At 35.7% G+C, this 19,252-nt stretch overlaps 1 protein-coding gene across 1 annotated transcript in view; it reads right to left on the bottom strand.

Annotated features, from left to right (window-relative positions):
• LOC118740177 overlaps positions 1–12,870 on the bottom strand; it is a 66,962-nt gene extending 54,092 nt beyond the window's left edge. The window contains exon 1 of the mRNA XM_036471674.1: positions 12,564–12,870. Coding sequence (XP_036327567.1) covers positions 12,564–12,870 — 307 coding nt within the window. The remainder of the gene's footprint in view (positions 1–12,563) is intronic.
• Positions 12,871–19,252: the final 6,382 nt, after the last annotated feature.

Below are 19,252 nucleotides of genomic sequence, written 5' to 3'. Positions count from 1 at the left end.
TCAGGTACTGTTTATTTATGTGTCTGCTTCAATTATAAAGCCAGAACAACTAGTTGAGCGACAGTGGGTTTCGGTGCAGTTAAATACGAGGAAATAAGCCAGGATAACGCTGAAGGGTACGCTGAATTACTCCAAGGAAAGGCGGTCAATTACCATACAGGATGCAAGCGCCTAAAGCCGGTTGATAATCAGATTTAAGTTCCATTTTTCGGTAAGTACCAAAACTCAGTTTCCTGTAAATAAACCTGCCACAAAAATAAGTCACTTCTACGCTGCTTAAAATAATATTTCTGCATAAAAGTGGTCTTGTAAAATATTTCAGTTTTATACCTTCTCTCTGATATTCATATTTAAATATTTTCTATAATTTCTGCAATTGTTCAATGATTTATTTTATTGAGGAAATGGCAAACTTGTTCAAAAATATTTTATTTATGCCGAATTGCCACTAGATATTGAAATGAAAAACAATTGGAGGCATTTAAAAAGTTTCATGTGGAAATGAATTTAATTACTATTTTTTTTTATGTAATGACACGAATATTTTTTTAAGCCCAACTTTGCCACTAAAATTTTTGTCAATTCAATGTCTGGTGGAAATTCGGCATTATTGAATTTTTTGAGTCATTCATTATTAAAATCCAAAGTGTTTCTTTATTTTCCTTTTTGGAAAGTTAGGCTGCTACTAATGTTGCCAAGTTGTTTGTTTTTTACCTGAAAACGTTAGTTTGATGATAGTGTATAATATTTTTCACTACATTTTTAACTTTTTTCTGACAATTCCGCCAAAAATTTCCTAGGAAAATAAATCCATTCCAAATAACTTCTCTTTCCTTGAATATTTTTCATCATTTACCTCTTTCACAATTTTTTGTGCTGCAATAGGTGGCAACTCTTCAGACACATTTTGTTAATGTTGCAATTATAGTTTTATTTTTTGTTTTTTTTTTTTAGTCCCAGCCCCAGGTTTTGAGGTTGGCATGATAACGATTTTTTAATTTGGCAACCCTGCTACAAGTTTTGTTTATAATATTACTAAATACATATACGTATGTATTTGGAGAAAACAACTGGCGACCCTATTCAAAAAATAAAGCCCTATTGCACACCTAATGGCCAACAAGCCCTTTCATTTGACATCTTATGTTTTTAATGCAATGAACGGGGCTTATAAATTTTAGACAGACTATTAAAAAAAAAAACAAAAGCTTATTTCACATCCGGAGACCATATTTTTTCACTTGGTACCTCACTTTTTAGTCTAACGAACGCTAAAGATCTTCTAATTTTTAGAAAGGTGGCCACCCTACTCAAAAAATGACACATTACTGCATATCTAGAGGTCAAGTTCTTTCATTTGACTTCCCATTTTTCGTATTCTAACGAACAGTTGACATCTTATAGTTTTTCGCACAGGTGGCAGCCTTCTTCGAAAAAATAATATCCTAATGCGCATCTTTTAAAACCTCATTTTTTAATTGAAATAACTGTGATCTGATGTAATTAACGAAAAATTCCTAAATTTTTTAAAGCTGGAAACACCACTAAAAGGAATTGAGGTTAAGAAACTTTCCAAGTGGCAACGCTCTTTAAATATATATATATTCTTGCCTAAAACTTTTTTTGTTAATATACAAATTTTAACCCTATGGCAGGTCTATAAGCAAATATTTACCGCCTGTTTTTTTTTTGTATTTTTGAAGACTACTTATTCTTTCGGCATTAGCCGCAAAATCAGGTTGGCAAAATGGGCTCACTACATTGCAATAAGAGTTCAAAAAGCGAGTTTGTGATCGTTTCTAAATTTCTTATAAATATGATTGAGCTGATTTTCGTAGCCTGTACGTTGGCCATTTCAAATTATTTGAATTAAATTGATTTTATCATAACATTTAGATCACTAACTGGTGGACCAACAAAGCTCCCCGAGGTTACTTTTCTATTTCTTTTCCAAGCCAGTTTATCTAGATTTTTATAATTTTTGTCACTACAAGTCTCTACTTCGTATCACTGTACTCACCGCCATCAAGGGTCAACTGACTCTTAATTAGTTTTGAATCGATTCTCGCCAACTATGCACGAACAGCAAGCAGTAGTAGCCAACTCTATGAATATATGGAGTGCGCGCCTGTCGCGCTATAAGTTAAGCTTGTTCACGGCAACTAAGCGAGAAAAATTGCACCAACTATGCCAGTTGCAGCAGCAGCAGTGACGGCGGCAACACCCTTAAAAAGGATTAGCAAATACTAATACTATGCAACGGTAACAAGGACATGGCCGGCAAAGCAATGGAAGTTTTTTTCTGCTAACTGTTGCTGGTGTACATGTATAGTGTATGATAGCAGAGTAATCGGGTGCTGGCTATATAGGTGATGGCGAATTCACACACACACACACACAGAGTGTCTGAATGTGCGCCTGTTTGGCGGTTGTATTTTGGCAGGATATTCACACGCTTTGCATGCCAGCTTGTAGCACAAGTTTAGTTGAATTTGTGTATTTGTGTGTTGCCAGATGATTACGAGACTTTATGAGCGTCGCGCTCGGCAGACTCGGTCTCAAACTCAAATTCTGTTGGCACATGTGCACCAGACACACTTCATCTCACGCGGCGAATCGAATTTGTATAAAATACAAGTAGATAAGTATTTATGTATGTATGTATTTGTGTGTATGTGCAATTCTAGAAGAATGTTAAAGCGCGAGTTCGCTGCAAACGGGGTGCCGCGCTCTAAGCTAAGCTGGGTGGGAACGACAACATTGCTTGAAAAAAGTGCTAATATAATTTTGGCACTTAAGCTGCATAGCGCGGCGCACAATGGACGGGTAGGCAGGTGGCGCTGTGGCCTTTGGGGTGTCGAAAGTTACACCGAAATAATTCGATTTGGTTGTTTTTTTATTTTTATTTTATTTTTAGTTTTTTTTTATGGCTGTACGCTTGTAATGCTTTTGGCTGGTGTTTTCAAGTTTGTAGTTAACGATTTATTAGTAGTCAGTTTTTTTGGGTCGTTGTTTTCGTTCGTCTACCTACTTTATTATCCTTTCACATGTTAGAGGAGCCTTTATTTTTCGGGAGTAGCTGCATACAAAATTTAAGGGTTAGTGTTAAACTGAAAAAAAAAAATTGTTTATGCTATGCGAAGTCTCAGCTGTTGTGCAGATTTAGCAGCCTTTTCCCTGCTTCGTTGGCTTTTTTGTTGTTTCTCTGTAAATATTTAAAGCGCTTATGTGCTTACTCAATCTATTTTTATTGTATTTATGGATGATGTTAAAGAGGGAATTATCGACTCAAGAACAAAAACAAAACATAAAATGAAGCACACGTGGCAACACTAAATCAGATTTTATTTGAAGTTTTTCAATGTGAATAACTGCTGAATAGCTGAAAAGTGCCAAAGAGAGTTACTTATGACTTCTTCTTCGCAATTTTCTTATATATATCTGGCACCCATTTTGACAGCAATTTGAGATAATTATTAATTAATGAAACTGCGTTTAAACTTTTTGTAACACCCTCGACGCACTAAAAGATTTGAGGTTTGCTTTTTACCAAGTTTTAAATTTTTATATGGCCTTGGAAAGAAAATATTTCTACTATGTATTTAGAGAAATAATAAGTTTTGTGAGTACATTACAAATGTGTGCAAAATGTTTGTCATAAGTCGGAAGTTAAAACAAATTTTTTATTATTTTTCCCACTTTTACATTTTTTTCCAAAAATTTAAAAGAAAGTAGTAGCTTGAGTAGAATGTTCAATTCCGAGTAAAACAAGGAACTACTGTAAAAATTAGTACATAATTTCGGAAGTTATGCATTTTTTTTTAAAGAGATTTTTCCTAAATTATTTCTATGTTATTTAGCATAAAATTTAAACCAGTTTGATTGTATTCACTTTTAGGTTTCAATAGTTCGTCTATGTAGTTGTAATAAGGAAGAATTTTAATTCTCTTTATAAAAAATGTGACAAATTCATAATTTTTTTATTGCTTTTAATTTTTGGTAAATTAGACTTTTTTTAATTTTGGAAAAAAAATTTTGAGAATTGGGGAAAAAAAATAAAAAATGGTCTAAATTTCACGATTTATTAAAATTTATTATTTCTTTAAAAATTACAAGTATTCTTCTTTTTATGGCAATATAAAAGTTTAATATTGGTTAATTAATAACCGAGCTTAAAATTGTTTTGTGCCAAAAGTTATGCGAAAATGGTTTTTTAAGAATAAGTTAAGAATTTGAGGGTATTAGAAAAATTTTGAAAACAGTTTCGTGAATTACGATCTGTAAAAGGTTACTTAAAAAGTTCGCGCAAATGCTGCACACACGGTCTTGGTGTTCAGGCTGACGACAGTATATGGTGCCGCTGAAGAGGGCGCATGACATTAAGTCGCCTTGTCTAAAATCTTGGTTGGTTAGGTAGCACCTATCTTCTTTAAAAAAAAGTAAAATTTCTTTGCATAGATTTGATTCAAAGCAAAAATCTGACCTGATCTGAAGCTACACTGATAAGGGTCAATCAGTTTGTTCATGGAGGACTTCTGGACTAAGATGACCTATGCCGTGGTAATTGCTACAAACAGTACGATTTGCCTTCATCTGGATTTGGCAACTTACACTGATACTCAAATCTTCGGGAATTATTTCCTCGGTCAAAAATTGCTCTTAGCAGCTGGTGAGAGCACATTATAGGTTTTTCGTCGCTGGCTCTGAATTTTTCAACCGATTTGGTAATTTTTTTTTTTCCAAACGAAAGCTGATGTAGTTTACAATATACTTGTTGAGTCCGATTCTTAAATACTTATTTGTGCTAGGCATTTTATTTCACATACATATGTACGTGAAGTGTGCTCGAAATGTTAGCAAAAAAATAAAATATTCTATATCGACTTTGTTTAGCCAATTGAAATTTCCAATCTAAATATTATAATAAAACTTAGTTGGCTATAAAACTGCATAGCTAAAATTTTTCTATAAATTCCTAACAAAATTAAATTTTGGTTAGCATTTTGTATATTGTTTCAAATTTTTTTTTTTTTTGCAATTTTATTCCATTTGGGGAACTCTAGAATTATTTCTAACAATTTTTTTTTAACAGGAGCAAGAAAATCGATTTTTTTTAAAACTGTACCTTGTGCTAAAAACAAACTAAAATTCAAAAAATCGGGCCTGAAAAATCTGTTTAAATGCCATCAGCATTCGGTAAACAAAAAAAAAATTATTCAAATTGGTTCGAAAAATGAAGCCCTGTCCTATTTCAACATTAAATTCCAGTTTGGAACCACTGTACGTCGGCATCAGAAGCTAACAAATTTCGTAGCTATACATGCATAGGTCCGGGGTTTTCTTCGCCTCGATATGTGACTACTCCATAACTCAACTATATGCTGGGCTACTGTTACCAGATTCCCATTTTGACTTTATTTAAGAACTTTTCGCTCTCAGCTAGTGATATGATGTACTCATACTTTTTAATAATTTTGTTTTCCAATTCAATTACCGATCTAAAATATGCTTTTTTTAGCGTGTAAATGTTTCGCTTCTGTGATTTTTATCCACCAGGGCTCGATTGCTGCGAAAATTTCAAAGTTTTTGTTTCAGTCCCACATCTTACTAAATATTTTTTGGGTATTGGCGTCTCTAAGACTCCCACCCAGTCTTGAGGGTCTAGTAGTTCAGCTGCTTTAGCTAAAATTTTCTTGGTGAAGTTTATTACGGTGACCTCTCACATGCCACGAAAATGTAACAAAATAAAGTGTTATGAAAATTTATCACACCCTTTTTATAGCTTCATTTTAGCGCCTGAATCTATTGATTTTTTTCTTCACTTTAATATTCAAATACGCTTCTCACCACAAGGGTTCTACATACTTATATTTTACGTAGCGTAAGTCAAAAAGACTTTACGAAATCAAAATCAATAGCATGCGATGGCACAATTGAATGAATAACTTCTCACTCATCTGCTCACACACACAAGCTGTCGCACATGCCGCCCCCCGCGCTAGCAAATCCCAATCAATAGCAGCTACATAGTCGCGCCCGCCAAACTCGTTATTCAGTTTTTCATGCTTCCGCACCTTTAGAACCCCACCTGCCACCCACCACTCTCACTCTCCATTCCACTATTCTCACTCTGTCAGGCGAAACTTCGCAACATGCCTTGCTTGCTTATCCTGTTTCTGCGTACGGAGCCTTTACATATTTGGTGCGCCTTTTTTCGATTGCATTTATTTCGAATGCGCCGAATTTACTATTTTATAGATTTTTATTGTTGCGGTATTTATGGCGGTATTTCATTTCTATGTTTTTTTTTTATTGGTGAGGTTTATTCAACCTTCTCTCGCCACCTGCTTCTCTGTTCGCAGCAATAACCCACGCATCGCTTTTTTGTGAAAGAATTTCATTGAGTGCTTTGCTTACCACTTTGTGTGCTGGGATTTCGGCTGAGTAACACAAATTTCATTTCATTTGATTTCATTTTCTGCTTTTGTATTTTTTTTTTGGAATTTCTTTTTGCTTTGGCCACATTGGTTTGCATAACTGCCCCTTTCGGGGGGTGGTGTGTATGTGTGTACAGTTTTCCTTTTTCATTTTTGATAGTGTCAATGCTGGCAAATCGCTGTTGCATGTCGAGGCCGTAAAAAAAACGCAAAAATACTCCATCAGATCCTCGCCCATAAAACTGTTAATTAAGTTGATAGGCTGGGTGCGGTGTTTTGTTTCCAGTGGCTGGCTACTCCTCTTGCAATGGAATTCGATTTCATTCGATTGAGTGACTATTTTTTGTTGGCGCAGATTTGTGATGGTGGCACAGCGCCCAAAGGGAGAGTTGGCAAACCCGTTGTGTGCGTTAAGGGATTTTAGGCAACTCAAATTAATTAGTGCAATTTTATTTAAAGAACCATAGAAATATTGTGCGAGGATAAACTTTTTTCGGAGCAATTCTTTTGATTGGGGTGAAAAACAGATTAGACTTCTCATACGGCAACACATATGACAGCATTTTCTGTAAGCCAGATGAAGAAATATGCTGCTGAGTCGAATGCTATATTTCTGCTTTGTCCACTAATTCGTCTTCGGCGTCTTTTTCGCCTTCTTCTTCTACCTTTTCATGCACTAGCCATCGAAAAATGCATCTTAGTTAAATAAATGTGTAAGTTTCAAGTTAAATAGCATCTTCTGTACGTTCTGGCAAAATATATCGATTTCATTTGAATTCTCCATACCCACTTATTCACTCTGTAATGGTGCACACCGCTAAATTAAATTGATTTATTTGTGGCAAGAAAACATTAGTTTCCTTTTACAGCTTAAATGTATCTAAGAAAGCAGAAGGCACACATACACGTACATACATACATGCACATACGTTAACAACTTGCGAGAGCTAATAATAGCAATGCTACAAATTTTCATTTTCATGCATATGCAGCAGGGTAGTCCCAAAATGCATGCGGAAAAGTAAAGTCGGAACGAATAGCAAAAACTATACATCTGTATTTTTATTTTGAAATCAAAACATATTTAGAGGTCGCTCAAATCGCTCAAAATTTTCGAAGTACATATTTTTTATGAAAAAAAAAAATTTGTTTCGTGGAAATGGTCTTAAATTCTTGACCGTCAATATTTTTGGATCAGAAAACTCTATTTCTATTCCGGAGACTTCCAATAATAATACCAAATTATTTATTTTGCCATTTTTTATTACAAGCGAGTTTTTATGTTTCCCTCATTGCTTTTTTAAAGGGTCCTATAAAAAATATGTAATATTAAAAACTGGTTAAACAAACAACTGGGTATTATCATTGAAAGTCTCTCGGAGAAAGAGTTCTCCGATCGAAAGTATTGATTTTCAAGAACTCTATACCATTTCTACAAAAATATGTGTTTCCCCCATATAATAAACTTTGCGCACTTTGAGCCACATCTAAAATGTTTTGTGAAAAACCAGGGGTATAATTTTTTCGGTATAGACCTATCCTAGGCGGTGAGAGCATTAAACTTTCGGCTTTACTTATTTTTGGACCACCCTAGCGCACAGGCAAGTGTGTTTGTGTGCGAGTGATGCATGTGCGTGCATTTAATAGCATATTAAAGGGTGCTGTAATGCGAGTGCAATTCATTTCGAAAAGTGATCCCAATTTGTCGAAAGGATATAAGAGTATGTGTGTGCGAACACCGCGTACGTATGTAAGTTTAGTGGAGCGGGCTCTCGCCGTTTGCAATGAAAGCTAACTTTGCTACACATGCTAGCTGTGTAACAGTTAGATACTGAGCTTAAATTGCACACACCGTAGCAGGAAGCGGCCCCGGCAACACTTTGAAACCCCTAGAAGTATGCAAACGTTTGCGCTAGAAAGGCTACTAGCAAAACATTTTTAACATCAGCAGGGGAAAAAAAATGATCAGAATTGACCTGAATTCCACACAACGTTGGCGCGCATGACAGTTACAACAAAAAAAAACATGCACAAATTCGACTTTGTATGCTGGCACGCATCCACACACACACACACACACACACACACACACGCACACGCAGTGCCGTGAAATAGAGGCACGCAGGTATGCAGCTTGCAATTGAGGCAACATTTTTCAAGTGCGCGCCCATAAAATCGCTAATTTGAAAAGCCATAAATTAGGTCGTTGCATCTAGCGCCTGTATGTATGTATGTAAGGGCTTGCGTGCATTTGCCGCATGCTGGAGAAGAAATTTCTATTTTCGCTTTCGCTTTTTAACCAGTGTGTATTTATGGCCCTACTGCCAGCCGCATCTTTTAACTTAAATTATTATTTATATATTTTTTTTTTATATTTTTTTTATGCACTTTTCACCACGCTGATTTCAATGCTTTAGAGAATTTATACAAAATAGGCGAAGCGCATATTGTAAATAAAAGCAATAAGAAAAAATAAAAAATAAAGCCGCGTCGTGTTTTACTAGCACTGCCAGCCATGCGCACATATATTTCTTAACAAAATCCTCTGTTTCCGCGCATGATTCCGGTTCCCTTTTCATTTTTATTTTAAATTTTTTTTCACATTTTTTCGATTTTGCGCCTCGATATCTGAAAAAGTCCAATTTTGCTGCTTTTACCATGCGAATCAGGGCAATAAAATTGAGTGCCACTAGGTGAAAATGTGTGCCCATCATAAAGACTAAACAACAACAAAAATGTGAAGCCAGCATGCAAGCAAATGCTTATAACTACAATTACAACAACAGCGACAAATCTACCAATGCCATAAAGAGTGCAAACTACAAAGAATGGGGAGATTGTAAAACCTGTTAACCAGAAATCACAAACAAAGCGAGGCCGTATTCGAGGCCGTTTGTACTGTGGGTTGAAAGCGAGTGGATATTAAGAAAAAAAAATAAAAATAAAAATCATGTCATAGTTTGAGGAAGTTTTCCTTTGAAAGGAATTGAAAATGTAGTTATACCCGAGCGCACTTGTACACAAGGGTATTATAACTTTGTTCACATTAAAGCAAAATGGTGAAAATTATTGAAATCAGACAAAAGTTGAGGTCGCTTTTCATATAATGGTAAATGTCAGAAGTGATTGAAATTTCAATATTTCGAAATTTAAGGACGCTAATTTACTCAAATTGATATACCAAGGCTTACAATGTAGCGGTAGCTTTTGGAAAGGTGAAAGTCATATATTTAATACTTGCGCCGGGTAGTTAATGTTCGACTCCGCCTGAACTTAGACCTTCTTACTTGTTTTTTTTTTTCAATTCCTTTGAAAGGGATTGAAAATGTAATTGATTTTTTTCGAATTCCATTCCTCAAAGTGATTTAAAAAGTAAACGAAAAATTTAATTTCTTGGTTGCTAACGTGCCTTCTGGGGCCTTTGAAGTACTCCTATTGGTATCCTGCGTTACAAATGAGGATAGAGTCCGCTTGAATTACGAGCCCTGTCAGACTGGAGATCCTACCTCCTAAAAGTTTTATAAACAAATTGCATTGCTATGGCTAAATTTTGATGATAGCATGGTAAGGACGCAAAAAACGCGAGACACGTAAAATTAATTTTGATTTTAGGTAGTAGGTTACGGATCTGTATACCGTTTTTTTTAGAACAGGTCATTTAGTCGTTATTTTCATTTTAAGTTTGCAATGCAAATGAAAAAAATTCAAAAAGTTACTCATACGCCATGTATGAGTACAAAAATACATACAAAAATAAACTCCAAATAAAAGGTTTGTTTAAGGAGAGTTTAACGAAATTTTTGTGTATGGTAAACTTCGAGTTTAAGAGTAGAGTTTAGCGTTAAACTCTAAAATGGCCCATAAACTCGTGTTTGTGGCTCAATGAGAACGTAATACTACTTTCAGATAGTTGATAATCCTATGGAAAATATTTCCAAATCAAGATTTCTCAAATACCTTTCGTTTTGTAACCATAGTGTAATATTTCATTTAATTTGTCAATTTAATTGAGTTAAATTTGCAAACAGGTGACAAGCCTCTTTGAAAATATTTTTGGCTGCGAGCCGTGTTAAAACACTCTAGTTTGACACACACTTTGCAATATTTCCTTTATTTTATCAATTTAACTGGGTTACAGTTTCCAAATAGGTGGCAACACTCCTAAAGGGTATATCCAATGATTATCTTTTTAAACTTCTTAAATTGGATACTCGCATTGCAATAGTTTATTTATTTTATCATATTAATTGGGCTAATAATTTTCAAACAAGTGGCAATCCTCCAAATTTTTGTATCGTTAATGATTCCGGCATTATGCCGAACAATTTAAAAAGAAATAATTTCAAATCAGTTCTGCCGTTCTCGAGTTTTGAGGCATAGATATAGATAGAAGATGTTGCTTTCGATTTTAATCTTTGACCACAACAAAAATTTCACATTTTAAATTTGTGAATGTACTTTCATTTTCTCGATTACTTTTACAATTCCTTTGAGTAATTAAAAAATCTAAAGTACTCTTGCAATTCCAGGTAATGGAGTGGAAAAAAAATCAAAGGAATTGGAAAAAATTACATTACTTGCACGTAATTTATTCCAATTACAATAAAAAAAACTAAAATCCAAGATACCGGAATGTTCCGGCATGAAATTTAGGGGCGAGACTGTGGATCCATGATCTCCATGTCAAATAGCAGTAAACTCCATCAAAAGTTCGCTACTACAATTGTTTTTTCCTTCGTACCGATTTGATCTAAATTCACTTGGCTAAAGCTTAACTTCCAAATTCCTGGAAAAATTTAATTTTACGTGGCATACAGGTTAGCCATATTTGACATCGCATCTTATCGGAACTGCCACACAGTTTCGCAGCAGTTTCGCGCAATTTTTTGAATTAAAAACCCTATGCGAGATTTCTACTACTGTTGTTTGAGCGCTTCTACATATGTACATACATACATACATATATGTTTATGTCAGTTTAATATACACTTGGCTGCATGCATTCAATGTCGAATGCATTCGTTGTATGCGCCAAGCTTTGGAACGGATGATCTTCAGTTATTTCTGTTATTTGGCTTTCAAAGCGAGAAACAAAAGTATTACTTAGTACACACATAGGAAAAAAATGTTGCTCATACCCTGCGATGGGTGCGAAATATACAGGATTATGCTACTGCAGAAGCAGCGGACAACAGAAAGCGGGAAGTAAAAAAAAAAATGAGAAAAATACACGATGAGCAGGCGAGCAATGCTGAAATGCAAGCAACGGGGATGAGGCACTGTAGGCAGCGCAAAAATCAAGCAGGCGTGAAGTGCAGCACATTAGTCGCTCTCTGAGGCTATTGAAATATATGTTTTGATACCAGCTTTGGCCGTAGTGTTGCGCTGGTTGTTGCAGGAGGAGAAACGCCAGTATAACGCATTTGCAAATGATTTACGATTGTTGGCAGGAAAGTGGAAATAATTGCACAAAAGCATTGGCACCTGTGGAAAGCGGTGCTGGCTATGCTGTTCGTTTACATTGGAGTTTTTTCTTTGTATACATATTTGTTGCATGCGATATAATATTTATGGTAATATTTTCTTCCCACACTCTTTACCAATTTGCTAAAAATACATTTGCTCGTGATTCAGACTGATATTTTATCACAATATTACGAGTAATTGGAGAGATGGCGCACGAACCTTCTTTTATGCAACTTGTTAAATAAATTTAATAAAAAATTTAAAATTTGAATTCATTCATACATATTTGAAGAGAAGAACATTTCTGAATTTCTGAAAGTGTTTCTATACATCTTTTCACACATCCTTACAATAGTCTGTCTGCTGTTAGCGAACATTAATCGAGCCGCGCAAATAAATTATTTCGATTAATAAGTTTCGCCATAAAACCACTATCTTTCTATTGAAATAACACCCAAACAAAAAAAAATTCCCTTTTCCTTTATTTCAAAAAATGTATCCTCTAAATTATCTAGCTTGTAAAATTATTATTATTTAAATTTGAATTTATTTCCAAGATATTTTCTGCACAACAGGCTAATACACAACTCCATTTTAGTACATGAATCACCAAACTCTTTCCATTTCAACTTTTCTCCTCTCTCATTGTATAAATCGTACGTTTGTTGGGCGTTCCCATAATATTATCGAACGTTTGCGGTTGCAGTATCTTCTCCTTGGTAATCTTTTCAACTGCATGTAGCAATTTCATTTTTAACTGATGCAACTCATGCGTCTCTGTGAACGCCGACTCGCGCTTGAGCAAATTGTAACGGGCCTCCTGCAAACGTAAACGCCAACAGCGATGCAAATAGAAGATAGCAATACCCAAAGTGAGCAGCAAAAGTTGAAGATTACGCGGAAAGTCCACTTGCATGTCGCACTCTTTGAAATTTGGTAAAATGATTTTCTTAAATAGCAGCGACATTGTCTTTTTGCAATCGCCAAACCATAAAAGTGGCAAAATACAAATCACAAAAATATACAAATAATTCACAGCGGACTGCGTTTGTACGTAGAAGACTTCGAAAGCTTTCATTTCGGCTAATGGCTGTGTTGCAAATTTATTTTCTCTTCAATAAGTTGACGTATGTATGTATGTATAAAGTTCGGAAATTGTATAAATGAAAATTTTTGTGTGATTGGAAAATGATGTGATTGAAAATGAATGAAAATTTTTAAAATTTTCTTTGCATATTAAGTGGAAAGGAGTAAAGTCAATTTATAAAACCAGGGACCCGGACTTTTATAACTTTTATAATGAAAGTCGTTAGAAAAAATTTATGTTTGGACAATTGTTTTATTTGAATTAAAATAATCGGTCAAAGCGCACTATTATTTTTTTAGTCCAGGAATAACAGTTAAAGTTGGCCAAATATTTCTAAGGCGGAAATTAAAGCCCCTGCCTAATAATAAATCATCCAAATTAAACAAAATGAAATATCTTTCATTTGATACCAAATTTGTTTAACTTGGATAAGAGGGAAAGGACTTTTATTTCGACCTCAAAAGATATTTGACCAAGTTTAACTGTTATTGGACTTTTTCCCAAAAAGCTCGAAAAATAATTAGAATACAGGATTCTTGTTCAGGGTGTTCTGGGATCAAAGCAGCATTAATATTTTTCTTCTACGACAATAATTTTGTGCCGGACTTTTATAGATACCATCGAAAAAATAACTGTTATTTTTGGTGCCTGATACTCTCATCATAAATGCAAAAATATAATTCTTACTGAAATTCGAAGTTATTAGGACTAAGAAAAATTAGTCCACGCTTTCTTATTAGTCAGTGGTAAAAGCATTCAAGTTATTTCCCGAAGGACAATTCAATTTATATTACCGAAGGATAATTAAAAGTTTCTGCGGTCATATCAAACTTCCACTCTAAGGCGAATTTAGTAGGAATACGCTCAGCAAAAGCGAACGATTTTTAACTTTTTAAAAACAAATTTTGTTTCCTATTATAGGGGAGCGTAAGTACGCGCACTTCACAGGTTGAAGCCTTATGCCACCGAGTGTTGCACACATCTATTTGTTTTTGTTATTATTGACATGTTCTACTATCACTATCTACTGTTGTTGTTGTTATCGTTCTTGTTGTTGCCTTTGTCACAGTTATGGCAGTTGTTTTTCTACTAATTGCTTTTGTTATCTCAGCAATTGCGTGTCGTAAGGGAGCCAAGGCAACAGAAAAAAACAAGCAAAACAAAACAAATGTGGGGATCAGCTATGGCGGCACAGAGCTAGAGCCGGAGCTAAACAGCATCGTTGCAACATTGAAGATAGCAAAGCAACAAGCCATGTGTTGCAGCTGCCAGCTGTGGCTCATGTTTATGCATTTATGCACATACAGCTACACTAAAAACATGCCCCAATACAGAGGTAGAGGAAGAAGTGTGACGTATAGCACAGAGCTGGGTGGTGGGCGCCAGCTACTACCCAACCAAAGATTGTGTTGCATGCGCCCTATGTGGCAGCAATTGAAATTTGTGTGTTTTGTGTTGGCTGCTGTGCATGCGCTTTGTTGTTATTATTATTGTTGGTATTCGGTTGTGTTGGTATTTGTGTTTCCAATTAAAAATATTGCACTAACACGCGAACACAAGCAATCCGAAAACTAGGACAAAAACACTTACAGTTACATACATACATATTTATGCATAAATGCTCACAAAGCGCAGATTTTGCTTCTCCTCCTCATACGTTCATATAGTGCTGCACTATATATATACATATGTATTTGCTTAGCATTTCAATATTTTCGTTTTTGTTGCAAGTTCGAGGGAAGTGTATGTTTGTTGGGAGCAGACGCTTGGTGAAGCTGAGAAAAAAGGAAAAAAATTATTTTGTGACACCAAAGTGCACCGGTGTCGGTTTACCCCAGAACAACAACAAATTGTAATGCCAATTGAAACAGCTGCTACGAAGGGAAAATATGTTCACTTTTATGTTTAATATTTGAATGCGCTGGCATATTTCACCTGCCACTAAATCTAAGCATAGGCGTTTCTGGGCTACGCTCTATTCCTTTAACCAGGCGGGAGAGTTTCTAAGGCCCACTTGCAGATCATCCAGAGTTAAATCTATAAATAGTGAATTATGTAGCTCAGAGTTGAATTGTTAGATATATTCCTAAACCAGGCAATGTCTCACATTGAAAACTGGCCCAGAGTTAAGTAACCCGATTCTAAATTAAGTAGGCACCACTCTCTCTTTTTTGACGTTTGTTTAAATTTCTTATTAGAATTTGAATAGAAAATTTCAACTACTTACGTACATACATACATATATATGTACATATGTGGGCTACTAACATGGTTGGTGGTGCATTTTAATCGCATATCTTTTTTACGCCAGCCAGACCGAAACCTTAGAGCTGAAGGCGGAAAAATGAATACCCTGTAGTGAGACGCCAAAATAGTCAGAAAAAATACTACTATTTCAATAACTTTATAATCTAGTTTTAGCCAGTAAATTTACTATTTTATGCCAACGCCAATAAAAATTTAAGTTGTATGCGAATACGGCAAAATAACATTGTATTTTCGTATAATAATGAAAATAAGTCTAAATGCATACATGAAATGGATTGAGAAAAATTCCTCAAATTGTGTAAAAGAATTCTACACTTTGATTTATTTTAACATGTACAGCCCACGACAAACCGATAGCACCTCAACATTTTCAACAGATTTGACTATTTATCTTTTGTTTGTTTTTCATTCATAATGCAAACTTAAACTGAAAGTATTTTGGGAAAATGTCCTAATGTCGAAAAATAGCATACAGATCCGTTTTTTTAGCATTCCAGCAGTGTGCTGTAAAGCAGCGCTGCCAACAATCTGTCTCCAGATTCACTACCGTCAGTGGAAAAAACTATAGAACGATATTCAGAGTTTAATTTGGGCAAAAGACCAATGTACTTATAAGAACTGCAATGAGAGTAAAAATAAGCATTCGAATTATGTAGTTATTTAAGAGAAGCGGATGCGCGCGCCACCCTTAACATTCGGACGAGGCGCCCTTAAAATTGTCCCCCCGAATGCCGGCACAGATCGTAATCACACAGGCTCATGTAACTTAAACAATTGAAAATGCTTGTATGGCTAAAAAAATAAATCACAAGTCAAGGTGTGGCTACTTAACATTTAAAAAGAGCTACGAAACCACACCCGCCCAATATTTATACATTTGTAAGAATGTGTATGAATATTTAAATACATACAATTGAGTGTTAGTGAGTAACAAAATGTATGCAGAACTTAACCAAGTCGTTACGGAGGCTATATAGATATATATCCCTACCTATGAGAATATACTTAAACAGAAGCACATAGATATTTATACTTAACTACATATATGCAAAATACCACAGTTGAATGTCGCCACCGCGCCATTGAATACCACTATGTATTTGCCAAGCAACAGCGAAAAATAAATAAAAAATAAAGCTGAGCAGCAAAATGTGCAAACGCTTAAGCTAAATATGTAAATGATGCAAACGACCATTCGCAATGCGTTGCAAATGCAAAACGTGTAAGAAAAAACGCATCAAGAAGGCAAAAAGGAAAATGCACAGCAAAGATAGTAAAATGTAAATGGTAGTAAAAATAACAAGCAAGAAGTTGGAATGGCGGGCATAGTTACCTGAATGATAATGCAGAAGTGTAGCTTAAGGCAGGCTCTCCCAAAGTGGGTGTCACGGCACCCTGGGCCTCCGCTAGCGTATGCCTACCACAGCACGCTAGTGGCTAGAGTATGCTAGTGGTGCAGGCAAATTCTTTAAACTTCCCATACACAACGTAAGCGGTTTGATCAAGCTTCAACATGGCGATCAGAAATTAAGAAAATTTGGATTTTTATTGAAATTTCCTCCAGCGGCTCGTCAAACACCATACACAACACAAAGGGCTTGCAGCAAAGGGATATTTCGCTGGGTTTATCAAGCCGCTTATGTAGTGTATTTCGCAAGGTACCCTTTCGCCATGCAAATGGAAGAGGAACTTTGGATGAGCGAAGTACTTGAGACTTACGCCACTAGTGACGAAATTTTTAAAGCTATAGACAAATTTGTACAGAAAAATGGTTTGGAATGGAGCAAGTGTTCGGATCTTTGCAGTGAAGGAGCAGCTGCAGTGGTTGGAAAAACGAAGTGAACGATGTCTAGGATAAACCAAGAGCCAGAAAATGCCACGAGAAGTCACTGTATGATGCCCCGGTATTCCCTGATGACTAAGAAGATGCCGCCACTAGATTTAAAGCCCGTATTAGATGACGCGGTGAACATAACGGAGGCCGCGAAATTAAAATACATATTTGTCTTTTTTCTAGCAGGTCACAATTTCTTTATTGGTTACATGTATATGTATTTTAGAATGTCTAGCAATTTACATGAAAATCCCATAATTAAACAAAGTAAATCAGAAAAGCGTATGCAACTTCGAAGTTAACGCTAAGAAAATTGATAAAAGTTATATTCGTAGCGTTAACGCGCCGTACCGGTCTAAACTTGGAAGGCTTACAATGAATGGTTTAGATGTCTCCAAACAAAATTTGACAAGGGATGGCGGAAAATCGTTCCACATTACATCACACCAACAACAAAAATGAGAAGTTTAGAAAAAACCATTGTCGAATATTTTTCCAAAATTTACTTTGAGGATGTGTACAGTTGGATAACAAACCCGTTTTCATGTGACCCGAAAACCTTTTGGACATCAGTGAAGACAGCACTTTGAATATTACATAAATACTACGAAGGGAGCCAAGAGACTTCTTGATGCAAGTGTATGTCGAAAACACAGCTTTGTCCCTTGTCCTAAAAGAGCATAAAGTTTGCATTATGTTTTCTTTTTGTCGTAGACATTTGAAACGTAGGGGTGCCGCGAAATTTTTTTAGCACAACAAAGGTGCCGCGGTGAAAAAAGTTTGGGAACCTCTGCCTTAAGGTATAAATTTATACTTGCATATACACATGTATGCAAATATATATGTAAGTGAGTGTGTGAGTCTTTTTATGGAAAAAGAAAGGTGTTGATGCATGCATGGTAAATACAGGCAGGAAAAGGTAATGCTGAGGAGTTATCTATGCATAGCTACCTGTATGCATCATACATATGTATGTATGCACGTAAAAATGTACATATATATTACCCGTATGTAAGCATTTGTTAGTCACAGTAACAGTAAAGTGTAGTAGTTGAGGGCGTGCGGGAGAGCAACAAGGAAAAGGAAAGAAATAAATGCAAGTCTTTACAATGCAATGCAAATTCCGGACAACGAAATCCATTAAAGTAGCAGAAAAGAAGCAAAACAGAGCGCAAATTAAGTAAGAGAATTACTACTTGAAAGCCAGAGCAGGAAAAGTATACCTCTAACGAGTTACATATGCATGCATGCACAAACATAGAGTAGTATTTTACATGAGCTTGTACTAGCATAAATAGTTACCTATGATCCTTTGCAATAATTCACTCTCTCCGCGCCAGTTGTGTGAGAGCTCTACGCTGCAGTTGTGCGTGTAATGACAACAATGGTAGACGCTGCTCGGAGTCCTTACTGCAGCGATAAGGGATTAAGATGTGGTATGCGCTATAAAAAAGCACTTCCTCTTCTTTAAATGCATTCGTATTTGCCTTAGTGAGCTAATCGCATGCTCTACACTATCGTTTGCGCAACAGTTAGCTGAAAACTAAATGCCACTTGGCTTCAAAAAATCGCCATTGCTAAAGTTTCCCATTTTTTGCTTTAACCAAGCGCTTAAGCTGGTTGTATAAGCAAAGCGCCGATGCCAAACGCTGTATCGGTTCCTTGCTTCATCTTTGAATGTTATGTAGTCTGTTATAGCACCTTGGTCAGCTTCAACTAAGCCAGCTCAGTTAAATTGGACCCAGCATTGACGAATGTTCAAAGTTAGTTACTTTCTACATAAGTATTAGCATCCCTAGGTCTGCAGCCTCTCCTGAAACCCTTCCTTCGGCACAAGAAGCCGATTTTATGCAATTTAAAAATTTAATATAATCAAATGAAAATTCACAAATTAGGCTCAACTGGTCTCTTGCAAATATTGTAAGCTTTCATAAAAAAAAAAAATTTCAAATAACGCGAAAAATTAAGGCTGCATTGATTTGCGAACACTAAATGTCAATTTTGAACCACTGTGCAGCAGGGGGTTTATTGTTCTCTTTCAGTGGAACTGGAAACTCAGCGTGCAACACGATCCTTGGCACAACATTCTCTATGCTTAAAGCATAATTGTTTATAGATTATACAAAGATTATCGATTAAATAGTGGAGATTAAGTGGGGT

Source organism: Rhagoletis pomonella, unplaced genomic scaffold (genome assembly GCF_013731165.1).
Source record: "Rhagoletis pomonella isolate Grant_MI unplaced genomic scaffold, Rhpom_1.0 Rhpom_scaffold_00005, whole genome shotgun sequence".
NCBI classification, from domain to species: domain Eukaryota; kingdom Metazoa; phylum Arthropoda; class Insecta; order Diptera; family Tephritidae; genus Rhagoletis; species Rhagoletis pomonella.
The sequence above is the reverse complement of the archived record's forward strand: the minus strand, read 5'-3'. Positions and strand labels throughout refer to the sequence as shown.